Below are 14,158 nucleotides of genomic sequence, written 5' to 3' on the forward strand. Positions count from 1 at the left end.
ACATCTATCTTGTGGGAAACTTGCCCTCTCCCAGTAGAATTCCTTGACAACATAGCTGCAATTGATTTCATCTGAATCCAGGCCAATTGGATGCTAACAGCCTGTTCAGTCTTTATGAATTTGCAATCAGCTCCAAAACATGTTTCTTTTCCTCCTTTCTGTCTTACCTTTGCACAGATTTCCCCTCAAGCACAATCAAGCATTTGAAAACAGGTCATTTCAATGGAATGTTTTTGTTTTTATCTGCACATATCCAGGAAGCTAAATATCATTTATTATCACTATGAATGTACATGCAATCAGCAGGGCTACAAGCTATTTAAAGATAGCATGTGTGAATATAAGTCATAACATTAAATAAAATGGATGAAATATTATCTCAATGTTATAGCTATTAATTACTTATACTTTAAAAAATAATGAAATGAGTACTTCTAAGCTTGAGTTAGGATGACAACTGGTGAGTTAAATTCAAAGCTATGTTTATAAAATCACTTTAACAGATCGTTGAGATAATTTGCTTTAGTTTTAAGCGAATATTCATTTGTCATTGCCCGGAAATCATGAACTATCCCCAAGACTTCAAACAGACTCATGCCAAAGCAGAACAAAATGCTTTGGAAATAATTAAGAAGGAATTTCAGAGTTTTGAAAGCAGAATTTCAGATTTTGCACAGACCTGATCTGTGATCAAGTTACCTGTGTTTGTATTGCCATGTTTACCCGAGTACTGAAAGCAACTGTATCGTAAAACAATCCACCAGCTTGGGAAAACTTTTGAGACATCCTGAGAATATTCAGTCGCTGTACAAATGCAATTGGTTTTTCAGATTACTCTGACTGTACCTTTGTCAGGTATATTCTGCAGGCAGCTCTCTCTCAATGTTTTGGTGCAAGTATAGCCAACCTTTTAGAGCAGGGGTCAGATCTGGACAGCATGGTTGCTCAGTGGTTAGCACTGCTGCCTCACAGCACCAGGGACCTCGGTCCGATTCCATGCCTTTGTGGAGTTTGCACATTCGCCCCATGTCTGTGTGGGAAATGTAGGATTACAGGGATAGGATGGGTCTGGGTGGGATGCTCTTCGGAGTGTCAGTGTGGACTTGATGGGCTGAATGGCCTGCTTCCACACTGTAGGGATTCTATCTCTGTGACAAAGCCATTGGGTGGGTCATGCACAATTAAAGCATTTTGTGTCCAGAGAGAATCAAAATTACACAACCTGGCTAATGCAAGAACTTTCACTTTAATGGAATATTATCATGCTAAAATAAGAATGCAAGAAATAGTAGCTCAAGTGCACTGTGAAATGCCCTGAGCTTGTATGACATTTGAGAAATCATGGCTGACTTTGTAAATCAGCTCCTCTTTTCTGCACTATCCACATACCCCTTAATTCTCTTAGTTTCCAGCAAGCTATTCATAATCTACAATGTATTTAACATCTGCAAATTTGAAGCTGTTAAAATAAAAATGTGATTTCTTCCCATGTGCTAAAAGCCCGATGCTCCAACCTAAAATTCAATTTCTTCCTTACCCCTACCACATACATAAAACTTCACCAATTACCCATATTGTGTTTCTTTAGAGAACCATACAGCACTATCAACCTATCATACATGCACTAGCAATTTGAAAGAGCTATTCAATTAGTCCTGCCCTGCTGCTCTTCCCCATAGCCCAGTGACTTATGTTTATTTCCAGTGCTTTTACAATTCCTTTCCAAACCTCAGGTTATCTCATAATGTTCTGCAGCAGGTGGAGGGTATCCATTTAGGATCAACAACATCACAGAAACAATAATGGGGCAAATAACATATTAGTTCAAGCAACAGATTGAAGCGAGGATAACCTCTGAGTTCTCCGCCAAATATTGTCCCCCAGTATTTTGCATGCGCACAGACAGGGCTTCGATCTGAAAGACAATGCCTCTTAATTTCTTCTGCAACACCCCACACATTCTTATAGTGACAGCTGGCATTTTCAGTGTTCTGGATCTGGAATGGGTATGGAATCCGCAACTACCTGATTCTTAGACAAGACTGAGAGCCTTGATACGGGAGTCAGAAGTGCTTTTAGAGCATAAAGAATGAATTCAAATTGCACTTGAGGAATAAAACAAACAGCGTGGACAAACACTACTGATACAAGGTTAAACATCACACAACACCGTTGTTGTGTCCAACAAACACCTGATGAAGGAGCAGCGCTCTGAAAGCTACTGCTTCCAACGAAACCTGTTGGACTATAACCTGGTGTTTTGTGATTTTTAACCTTGTCTATCCCAGTCCAACGCCAGTATCTCCAAGTCGTGACTATTAATGTGCATCAACAAAACAGACAACATGGTACCTCATGTGTGATTGGAGTTATCAGAATCCATTTCTACACTAAAGGACTCACCTCCTGTTGAAAGGATTTTCCCCAGGTAGCACATGACTGCTGTTGGGTCCAATAAGAAACTTGATTCGATCATGGAAAGACCTGGCAGCTTGCTGTGAGGGGGGCTGCTGGCTTTGACCAATAATATCCATTGGATCAGGTGAGCCCCGGCAGTAGGGCTGGTTCTGGCAGGAGCTATGCAAGCAGCAGTCTGGATCCATACAGTCGATCAGACCATCTGCAGAACAGAAAGACAGTCAAGTAAAAAAAAATGTTCTTGTCATTCTTCAACTACCTCTGAAGAGTCTCAACTGCCGACTTGCTGTCTTAACTCAAATCCAAAACCAACAGTCCAGAGCAACATGTGGCAGTTATATAAATAGCCATTCATACACAGCATATGCACATGTAACAGTTCACAAGGATTTTTTTTGTCTGCTACTTGAATCCACTTTGGTTTTACACCTTGGTTGAAGGAATGGAAAAGGGATATCACTGCTGACACTGATATTTGCAAAGTGTAATTTGAAGGCTGCCTTTGTACAAGTCCCGACTAGGGGTTTTGCACAAAGAGCAGGCCTATCATTAACATCGCTGTGGGATGTAGTCAAACGCACAGCAGAACACGGAGCCCATCTGAAACATTAATTTGTCTTTTGCTCTCAGTTAATGATCAATGCAGGCTTGAAGCACGCCTCTGGCAGGGGGGGTGAGTTGGTGGCGTGGAGCAGAAACTCCTCCTGTTTACAATTTATGCACACAACAAAAGCAGTATGATTACAAAAGAGGAAGTCACATTGTGTATTCACTTTAACTCTTTTGCTGGGTTTATCACCAATTTCAGCTTCCACTCGAGATGTCGCATCGTTCTGTCATTTCCTGTTTTTGCTCCCAGATTTGGAGCATTTCATTGAATCTTCAATCTGAGGAGTGAATTATTCAACTCAAGTGAGGTTCATGTAATCCTTCAGATTTTCTCCAAAATAATTGATAGGTCTTTGTACATCATGAAAAGAAATCGACTGTACTGTGTGCAATTACAATGGACTGCCAATAAGAGGTTCTATTACAGTTGACTGCAACTGTTTAAGTAACTTTGATATGGTGTGTAAAGAGCTGTGGTGCGTCAGGAAGATTGAATGCATTGTGATGTTGTGACGGGGAGTTGATATTTACTTTCTTTGCCCAGATTCAGATTTGCAAACAACCATGTGTCTTATTCCCCATGTGACCTGTGTGTAATTGCTTTCCTGGGAAATAACAATTGGGGAGGGAAGGAAAAATGGAAAAAAATATACTGTCAAGATGATCACAGGTTTCCTCTGAAATGACCTGGAGCTGCACTAGGACATTTTATCCCTTCCCTGAGTTTAACTCAGATAAATGCGAGGTGCTACATTTTGGAAAAACAAAATCTTAGCAGGATTTATACACTTAATGGTAAGGTCCGAGGGAATGTTGCTGAACAAAGAGGCCTTGGAGTGCAGGTTCATAGCTCCTTGAAAGTAATGTCACAGGTAGATTGGATAGTGAAGAAGGTGTTTGGTATGCTTTCCTTTGTTGGTCAGAGTATTGAGTACAGGAGTTGGGAGGTCATGTTGTGGCTGTAGAAGACATTGGTTAGGCCACTTATAGAATACTGCGTGCAATTCTAGTCTCCTTCCTATCGAAAGCATGTTCCGAAACTTTAAAGGGTTCAGAAAAGCTTTACCGGGATGCTGCCAGGGTTGGAGTCTTTGAGCTATTGGGAGAGATTGAATAGGCTGGGGCTGTTTTCCCTGGAGTGTTGGAGGCTGAGGGGTCACCTTATAGAGGTTTATAAAATCATGAAGGGCATGGATAGGATAAATAGACAAGGTCTCTTCCCTGGGGTCAGGGAGTCCAGAACTAGAGGGCATAGGTTTAGGGTGAGGAAAGAGATATAAAAGGGACTTAAGGATCAACTTTTTCACACAGAGGATGGTGCATGTATGGAATGAGGTGCCAGATGAAGTGATGGAGGCTGGTACAATTACAGCATTTAAAAGGCTGGATGGGTATCTGAATAGGAAGGGCTTAGAGGGATATGGGTCAAGTGCTGTCAAATGGGACTAGATTAGGTTAGGATATCTGGTCGGCATGGACGAGTTGGACCAAAGGATCTGTTTCCGTGCTGAACATCTCTATGACTCTAATTCATTCTTTCATAACAGAAGGTAATGACTGGGGGCTATGTTCTAAGCATTGATGTACTTCCTCAAGTGCAAAATCAGAAACATCATCCTTGATTGGCTTCCCTGTTGTCTCGAGGAGTATACTGCTAACTAAATCTTCAATATGATCTTTAATACTGTTGTGGTTATTAAGAAAATGTCTCTCGTTATTGCATCCACCTCTTTTACTTCCCAAAGGGAGAAAATGTGAAATGCTTTTATATGACTGCAATTGCAGGACAGAAAGCGTTAACAATCTTTCACAGCATTACTACTACACAGTCCTTTCCCTCAGGAAATACAGAAGAGAAGGAGAGAATTACGCATACTCAAATTTAGTCATTCATCTTTGTTAGTTTATGTAAAGCAAATGTACATCTGGCACATAGTCTGCAGGTCATAAAACAGCAAGAGATTGACACCCACAGAACTAATCAGCTGGAAATGCATTTTTACAAGTTCCTCCAAAAACATCAATCAGAAACAAGAATCTCATTTTCAGTGGCTGGAAGGAGCCTGAAGTGCTTGGTTATTTTTCAATGGAATTTATCAACTACTTGCCTGAGTGAGTGACGGATGACTGTGGAATTCTTTTCCCATGACTTGAGAAGTTATTCTTCATTATTTGATACATACAGACCCTTGTACCACTGCCATTATTTACTGTCACTTACTTGATTGCACCACTGTTTATTGCCTCTACTGCATAACATGGCAATGGAAGATTTGGGATCTCCTGCTTATTGAAGAAGTGTAGCATGTATTGGGTCTGTTTTTATCAATAGGGTTGCTCCTGACTCATTGCCTGGCCCACAACCAAAAAAACGCCTTCTGCTCTGAAGCATGTCACCCCATGATGTATATAACATCACCAGTGTCACTGAGGACTCCACCAAATGGGGTCCTTTTGCAAAAATTCTTGTGCATGGGATTTCAGGGTTGCTGGCAAAGACACCTTTATTATTACCCAACCCTAACTGTCCTTGAGAAGGTGGTGATGAGCTGCCTTCGTTAATCGATGCAGTCCATGTGGTGCAGTTACACTCACAGTGCAGTTAGGAAGAGAATTCTTGGATTTTAATCCAGTGATGATGAACAGAATACCATCTACCATCCAAATCAGGATGGTGGGAAGCATGGACGACAGCTTGCACATGATGACATTTCCAAACGAAAACAGAAATTGCTGGAAATTCTCAGCAGGTTTCGCAGCATCTGGGGACAGATATCAGAGTTGTTTCAGGTCCAGAGATCCTTCTTCAGAACTGTTCTGATTTCTCTGCACAGATGCTGCGAGACCTGCTACGATTTTCCATAAATTTTTGTTCCAGATTTCCGGCATCAGCTCTTCTTTCATTTTTTTGTGCAGTGGTATTTACAAAGACTGCTGCTCTTGCTCTTCTTGGTTGAGGTTATGTGTTTTGAAAGTGCTTTTGTCTTGTAGAGGGTACAGACTGCTACCACTGTGCACTGGAGATGGAGGGAACGAATGTTCATGGTGGGGTAGGATACATATCAAGCTTGTTACTGGAAGTGCATTGCAGAGTGCTTGCTCTGGAACTGCATTCATCCAGCCAATTGTTGAGTATTAGATCACAGCAAGGTAATTGTTTTCCCAAAGATGCCTCTTGAGATTCCTTGATTTTTGGGGGCAACGTTTTGGTGTTCATGGCACCTTTTTCCATCACACTAACTCCTTCATTGGGTGATGTAGTTACTCAGCAACAATATTTTCTGTATCTATATGGGGAGTTTGAATCATGCAGAAACAGAATTAGCGCAATTCATCAATATTACCAATAATCATCACCTTTGATAAATGTAAAGCCAGAACACACAAGGAAAGCATTCATATCTTAGACACTACAGTAATGACAACAGGCATTAGGTAGCAACATTTAAAATAATAACTGACACAGTTTTATTCATAATTTTTTTTTATCCAAAAGAAGCTTCCGACAGATTGATGCAGTCACAGCTAATGGTTGCGTGTTTGTCTCTAAGACACCATTGTACCTCGAATAATTAAGGAGGTTGATTAGCTCAGATGATTTTATTTTATAAAGATTTACCTTTATGTGTTATCACATCTCAAACCATCATGCATAGTGTAAATTATTAAAAGTAAGGTTACCATAGTCCTGCCAGACTATTAGACAGAGATAACTGCTGGTAGCTTAACCTGAAGGTCACCATGACCTCAGGTAAGAGGAGAGGGAAGACTCCTTCCTGGTAACCTCAACTGATGCACGCACACACACATTCTCTCTCTCTCTTTCTCTCTCTCTCATATATACACACACACACACACAGAGTCTCTTCCTCTCTCTCTCTATATAAATTATTTCTCATACACACTCACACACACACACCCCTTCTCTCTCACACTCTCTCTCTCACACACATATACACACACACACACACAGACACACACACACAGTCTCTCCCTCTCTCGTGTACACACACACACAAACCAATGGGGGAAATGTGCATTTGCAGATATGATCTATTTTGTTTGAAAAGCACACAATTTTTCGACAGTCAATGTGGCCTTTCATAAATTCCTACTTTGGAAATAAAACCAGTCTGACTCCAGGTTAAGACAAACTTTAAACAGCGCCTCACACCTAAAATGCATTGTCTGACCTGAGATGTCACCTCTTTTATACTGATAATACCTTAAGTTATCTTAGGACAGCGACTTGAAAGAAATTCTGGGATTTGCATATTAATCAATCGGAACCTGCATCTCCATTCTGACAGATTAAAGATTTAATAGCCATATTGGCTTGTTCAATGCATTCGCAAAGGTTGTATGACCCTTTGATCTTTTGTGACTGATGTCTCCTCTCTCACTAACACCTGAAGGAGGAGCGAGGCTCCGAAAGCTTGTGTTTTTAAATAAACCTATTGGGCACTCCTAACGAAACAGAGATGGAGACATGTATCTGTGACAGGTCTATCAATGAGGGAAAGATCAAGTTGCTTTTTTCCTTCTGTTGATTCTCTCACTATCTATTACAGATATAGGCCAGTAGCAATGTCCTTCAAAACGAGACTAATTCAGTCAGTAATGGTACTCCTGAGCCAGGCTTGGTGATTGACACTGAAGTGCTCCAACCAAAAACCATTCAATACCCTTGCAACCCTCAGTACTTATTCCATTTGGCATCAAACATGGAGGAGTACTAATTCCTCAGCTGAAGAAGGGCTGTCAGTCGTAATTGGCAGGAAGTTTCTTTGGTTGATCTGATGCTTCATGGAGTCTGGAGTTGGAGGGTCATTCCCTCCTGACCACTCTCCCACCACTTCTGGTGGATTTGTTGATGGACGAGGACATACCCAGGAATGATGGTGGGATTGTATGATTTGGTGACAAATAAATGGGTCAGGCTGTTGCTTAGCCAGCATGTGGGACAGCTTTCCCAATCTTTGGTCACGTTTCTAGAATTTTGGGAGGAGAACTCTTCAGGGTCGATTTGGCAGATTTGATTAGATTACTTTAGATTACTTACAGTGTGGAAACAGGCCCTTCGGCCCAACAAGTCCACACCGCCCCGCCGAAGCGCAACCCACCCATACCCCTACATTTATCCCTTACCTGACTTGCACATCTTTGGACTGTGGGAGGAAACCGGAGCACCCGGAGGAAACCCACGCAGACACAGGGAGAATGTGCAAACTCCACACAGTCAGTCGCCTGAGGCGGGTATTGAACCCGGGTCTCTGGCGCTGTGAGGCAGCAGTGCTAACCACTGTGCCACCGTGCCGCCCACTAAGGCAGAGCTTGCCTTTGTTATTTTCGGTACCAAGGTCCATGGTTTGTCTGGTTTTATTCTTATTCAACTTTTCTGTTGCAGCTTGGTAGGACTGAGTGGCTCGATAGGTAGCTCAGATGGGGCAGCCATGATGCTCAAACCCTGCACGTGGACTAGACTAGTTAAAGATGCCGGTTTTCCAAATCTGAACTGAGCCAAATGGATTTTTATGACAGTTTAATGATCAGCATTAACAAGAGTAAGATGTTGTTCCAAATGTATTGATTAATTAAATTTTAAAATCTACAGGCTGTCAAGGCAGCATACCCACTCACATTGTTGGGCCGAAGGGCCTGTTTCCACATTGTAAGTAATCTAATCTAATCTAACCTCTGGATCATTAGTCTAACAAGAGTCAAAGGAGTTTGGACCAGAGCAGAGATGTCTACATCACAGACAGCATTACACTGGCAGTAAATTATAATCCATTGATTTCAATGACAGCTATGAAGTATAAGTCATTTTCATGCAAGAGTTCACATTCCTGGCATTGCAAGGTTTGTGAAGGTTTGTAGCTCAGGTTGAGGTTTAGGGTGTAGGTTTGCTCGCTGAGCTATAGGTTTGATATCCAGATGTTTCATTACCTGGCTAGGTAACATCATCAGTGGTGACCTCCAAGTGAAGCGAAGCTGTTGTCTCCTGCTTTCTATTTATATCTATGGAAACACTTACCATGCTTTTAGAAGAGACCATCACACACACACCAACCACCATCAATCACATTACCAACGAAAACATCATGAAGCTAGTGGACCTGTGCCTCACCACCCACTTCACTTTCAACAACATAGTCTACAAACAAACCAACGGCACACCCATGGGACCTCCGCTATCAGGATTCATAGCAGAAGCAGTAATGCAAAGACTAGAACAACCAACCATCAAACCAAAAATCTGGGTCTGCTATGTAGATGACACCTTTGTCATCACAAAACGAAACAAGATAGAAGAGACATTTAACATCATCAACAACACCCTCACAGGCATAAAGTTCACCAAGGAGGAAGAAACCAACAACAAACTCGCATTCCTGGACGTCACAGTCGAAAGAAAGGACAACGGAGAACTACAAACCTGCATATACAGAAAACCGGCAAACACTGACCAAATACTTAACTACACCAGCAACCATCCCAACACACACAAACGAAACTGTATCAGAACACTATTCCAACGAGCCACCACACACTGCAGCACAGACGAACTTCAGAAAACAGAGGAGAACCACTTATACAATGTATTCAAGAAGAACGGATACTCAAAAAATACAGTACGCAGATTCCTCAAGAACATACCACGACAAGCAGACCAAACACAGCCATCAAAGAAGTTTCAGAAATGACAGCCAGATTACTAAGACCCTTCGGAATCCTAGTAGCACACAAACCCACCAACACTCTCAAGCAAAAACTAACAAACTTAAAAGACCCATTACAACCCATGAACAAAACCAACATCATCTACAAAATTCCATGCAAGAACTGCTGCAAACACTACGTAGGACAAACAGGAAGAAAGTTAGCCACCAGGATACACGAACACCAGCTAGCCACAAAAAGACACGACCCTCTCTCCCTCGTAGCCCTACACACGGATGAAAAAAACCACCATTTCGACTGAGACAACACATCTATCCTGGGATAGGCTAAGCAAAGACATGCCAGAGAATTCCTAGAGGCCTGGCACTCCAACCACAACGCCATAAACAAATACATAGATCTAGATGCCATCTATCAACCCCTCAGAAAATGAACAGGAAATGACATCACCACAAACCCCAGGAACTCCATCCAGGAGAAAGATATAAATAGAAAGCAGGAGACAACAGCTTCACTTCACTTGGAGGTCGCCACTGATGATGTTACCTAGCCAGGTGATGAAACGTCTGGATATCAAACCTACAGCTCAGCGAGCAAACCTACACCCTAATTCCTGGCATTAGTTTGTTTGGCCAAACTGGTCATCAGTCACTGCTAAGGGATGAAGTCTCTGCTGAGATTGGAGCACTGGTCTCACTGATTTAGTAGTCAAGCTGCAGAGGATAAATGGAGTTCAGAATGCAACTCTTAACCCCTTTAAAGTCATCCAGTCAGGGCACAAGATGAGAGAGCTACTTAGGAACTGTTCGTAACTGTTCACTAGAACCGAAAAGTGAACTCTGCTTTCTCTCCACAGACGGTACCAGAGCCTCTCTAGTAATTGCCATTTTTGTTTTGGATTTCCAGAATCTGCATTTCTTTGTTTTTTTACAACTGGAATAAAGCTTGACTGGCAGCAGTGTGCAGGATCTTTATGAAGCCCAAGAAGAGAAACTCTTTCCTTTCAGTTCCACACTAAAACCAAAGGTCAACATTTAAAGTCTTTAAAACCTGGACATTTCCTGTTGCTCAGAACACATGTACTCTGAGACGGTCTGTGGTACAATGGATAGTACTCTGCCTCTGAGCCAGATGTGGTGCTCCCCGGTATCTGCTGCCCTTGACCTTCTACGTGTAAGTGCTCATGGGTTTGGAAGGTGCTGTTTGAGGATTAGATTAGATTAGATTACAGTGTGGAAACAGGCCCATCAGCCCAACAAGTCCACACCGACCCGCCGAAGCGAAAACCACCCATACCCCTACATTTACCCCTTACCTAACACTACGGGCAATTTAGCATGGCCAATTCACCTGACCCTGCACATCTTTTGGACTGTGGGAGGAAACCGGATCACCCGGAGGAAACCCACGCAGACACGGGGAGAACGTGCAAACTCCACACAGTCAGTCGCCTGAGGCGGGAATTGAACCCGGGTCTCAGGCGCTGTGAGGCAGCAGTGCTAACCACTGTGCCACCGTGCCGCCCACTAATTGAGGATTTTTGATGAATTTCTGCAGTGTATCTTGTGGACAGTACACACTGTTGCTACTGAGCGTCAGTGGTGCCTGTGGATGTGGTGCCAATCAAGCAGGTTTGAGTTCCCTTCCAGAACTTTAAGACCAAGCAAGCTGTGTTCAAAATGTAGTCAACATTTATTCTCTGCGATCAAGCAGGTGATTATCAATTCATAAATCATTCCCAATGTACCCACGGAGGCAGTAGAAGTGGGAGAATCTCCCGGTCAGCCATGCAGTTGTGCCTCACAAACTATAGCCTCTAACAACAAGCTGGTAACCTGTTCCAGGGTCAAGTTGCCATAGTCCTCCTGGAGGTTAGGGCTGCTCTCTCATTAGCGAGCGGTGGTCATTTAACCAGAGGGTCACCACAGCTCAGGCTAAGGCCGAGAATTATTGAACCCCTGCAATGTGGAAGCAGGCCATTTGGCCCATCAAGTCCCACACAGACCATTCAAACAGCGCCCCAAGCAGGCCCATCCCTACTCTATCCCTGTAATCCTGCATTTCCCTTGGCTAAACCACCTAATGTACACAATCCTGACCACGGTGAGAAATTTAGCATGGCCAATCCACCTAACCTGCATATCTTTGGATTGGGGGAGGAAACTGGAGCACCCGGAGGAAACCCACACAGACACAGTGTGCAAACTCCACACAGGCAGCTGCTCGAGGTTGGAATCAAACTCGGGTCTTTTGCTCTTAGAGACAATGTGAAACCTTTCACAGTAACCTCAGCTGATATGGGATTTGAAGCTATGCTGTTGGCATCACTCTGCATTATTCTAAGAATAACAAGCCATGAAAACAGACATTAGCATGTGCTTTGACTGCCTCCAGGCACAGGAAAGAATCGAGGAAGGCAGTGCTTTAGTTTTATAGGTTTACTTAGAGAGGCAAGTTGCTAAACAAAATATCAATTCATTTTGGAAGCAACACTAAATTTGTTGGAGAGATTCCCTGCCTCTTTGACTCAGGAGAGCACAGTGTAACAGAATGATAATGTGAAAGAAAGTTATCTCTGCACTGAATGGCTTTCACTTGAGGCTCTGTTTGTTTGTTACAACTGAAAGAAACAGGATAGCATAGTCATGAGCCTGGACATTGTTGAACTGCACTGAAAATATTTCATGAGATGAAAGACTTGCCTTTCATGATCTACACAATCCCATTTAGAACTTTCGAGAAGTAGTAAAATTTTAATGTTGCAAGTATTGAATATAACAAGACCCCACATAAAATACTGAGATCCATTTTAGTGGCAGTGATTGAGGGAGATGTACTGGCCAGATCTCTGGGGAGGGATCTGTAACTCTTCAAAATAGCGTTAGGTAAGCCTTATGAATCCAGCTGAGTGGAACTCAGCTTAACATCTCACCAAATCCTTGGAGTGTAGTACCCCAGCGTTTCGGCTCAACTCTGTGGAGTGGGGGGGTTAAATCTTCCATCTTCTGACTGAGAAGTAAAAGTTTTATCACTGCACCACAGTAAACAAGATGTCATAAATAATAAGAGGCCAACCCAAATCTAATGCATAAAGAATGGATTTTGCAATCTTGAAATGCTCTGGCATTTTCTGAAGAGACTAAAAATAAGAGATAACTGTTAAATGTCATTGGCAAGCCCAGGAGTGGTTGAGAAGCTGAACTGAGTTGGGATTGACTGGAGGGAGAAAATGCATCTACTGTCACTCTGCTGTCATATTGTAAGAGAATTGACATGATGTTACTTGACTCACGCTGGGTTAGGATGCATTTCTATTGAATATTGTATTTTTGTTCTATTTAATTATGCATAGCTCCTTATTTTTGCAAGTTTTTTTTTTCTCCATGACCCTTTTCTCCTCTGGAGGAGGAGGTTGACTCCATGGTGGGGAGCCCCATTCACTATCCAGCACTTTGTTAAATTTGCATGATTCATATCCCAATCTTGATAATGATCTTCAACTGCGAGTGATGGCAGGTTATTTGACTATGAGATGCACTGGGAAAAGCTTAGCCCTGTCCTTCCCCAGCATTTACGCATTTCCTGTAGAGGACATTGGCTTATGATTACAAGACGGCAAAGACATGTTTCTGCTCTGAAACAAAGAGATGACAAAACACCTTGAATGCCTGCTGTGGCTGAAATCAAAAAAACTCAATGTGGGCTGTGTAAACTTGGAACTTCTCTCTTCCGTGACATCTGGGTACTCATTGTAGAAAACCCATTTAATTGTGTGGCACGGTGGCTCAGTGGTTAGCACTGCTGCCTCACAGCACCAGGGATCCGGGTTTGATTCCAGCCTTGGGCGGCTGTCTGCGTGAAGTTTGCATGTTCTCCCTGTATCTGTGCGGGCTTGCTCCAGTTTCCTCCTACAGCCCAAAGATGTGCAGTTTAGGTGAATTGGCCACGTTAAATTGTCCATAGTGTTAGGTGCATTAGTCAGAAAGAAATGGGTCTGGGTGGGTTACTCATCGGAGGGTCGGCATGGGCTTATTAGGCTGAAGGGCCTGTTTCCACACTGTAGGGAATCTAACCTAAGCTAAACATGTAGGGAATCCAATCTAATCATTGGCATAGCTTTCAGTTAAAATACTGGTATTGACAAGCTATGATGTAATATTTGTGAAACAAATGAAACCCTCTTCATGTAAAAATTTAAATACTGGAGCTAACATGTCAGAGAGTGAAAATCAATTAGCTGAGGGCTTCCCAAAGTGAGGGTCTAGAACCTCAGTGAGCTAACATTTTAGATCATGTGATCTGAGGCAGTAATGGCTGTCATGCAGTTTAGACCAATTTATGACAGCCTTGATTCCACAGTAAGAGGCTTTGGCTCTCTCAGTTCCTTATGGGAGGGGGACGTGGAGGCTGGGTGAGTTGGTGGGGTGTGGTTAGTGGGGATGGGGGT

General features: G+C 42.6%; 1 protein-coding gene across 20 annotated transcripts in view; it reads right to left on the bottom strand.

The window, feature by feature from the left end:
• Nucleotides 1–14,158, bottom strand: part of LOC122557375 (teneurin-3) — a 2,678,940-nt gene that overhangs the window by 84,222 nt on the left and 2,580,560 nt on the right. For all 20 annotated transcript variants that reach the window (XM_043705048.2, XM_043705074.2, XM_043705164.2 and 17 more), the window contains one exon: nt 2,404–2,620. In XM_043705048.2, coding sequence (XP_043560983.1) covers nt 2,404–2,620 — 217 coding nt within the window. The remainder of the gene's footprint in view (nt 1–2,403; nt 2,621–14,158) is intronic.

This window comes from Chiloscyllium plagiosum, unplaced genomic scaffold (genome assembly GCF_037043375.1).
Source record: "Chiloscyllium plagiosum isolate Xiang-an unplaced genomic scaffold, Cpla_swu_hap1 HiC_scaffold_2, whole genome shotgun sequence".
Taxonomy (NCBI): domain Eukaryota; kingdom Metazoa; phylum Chordata; class Chondrichthyes; order Orectolobiformes; family Hemiscylliidae; genus Chiloscyllium; species Chiloscyllium plagiosum.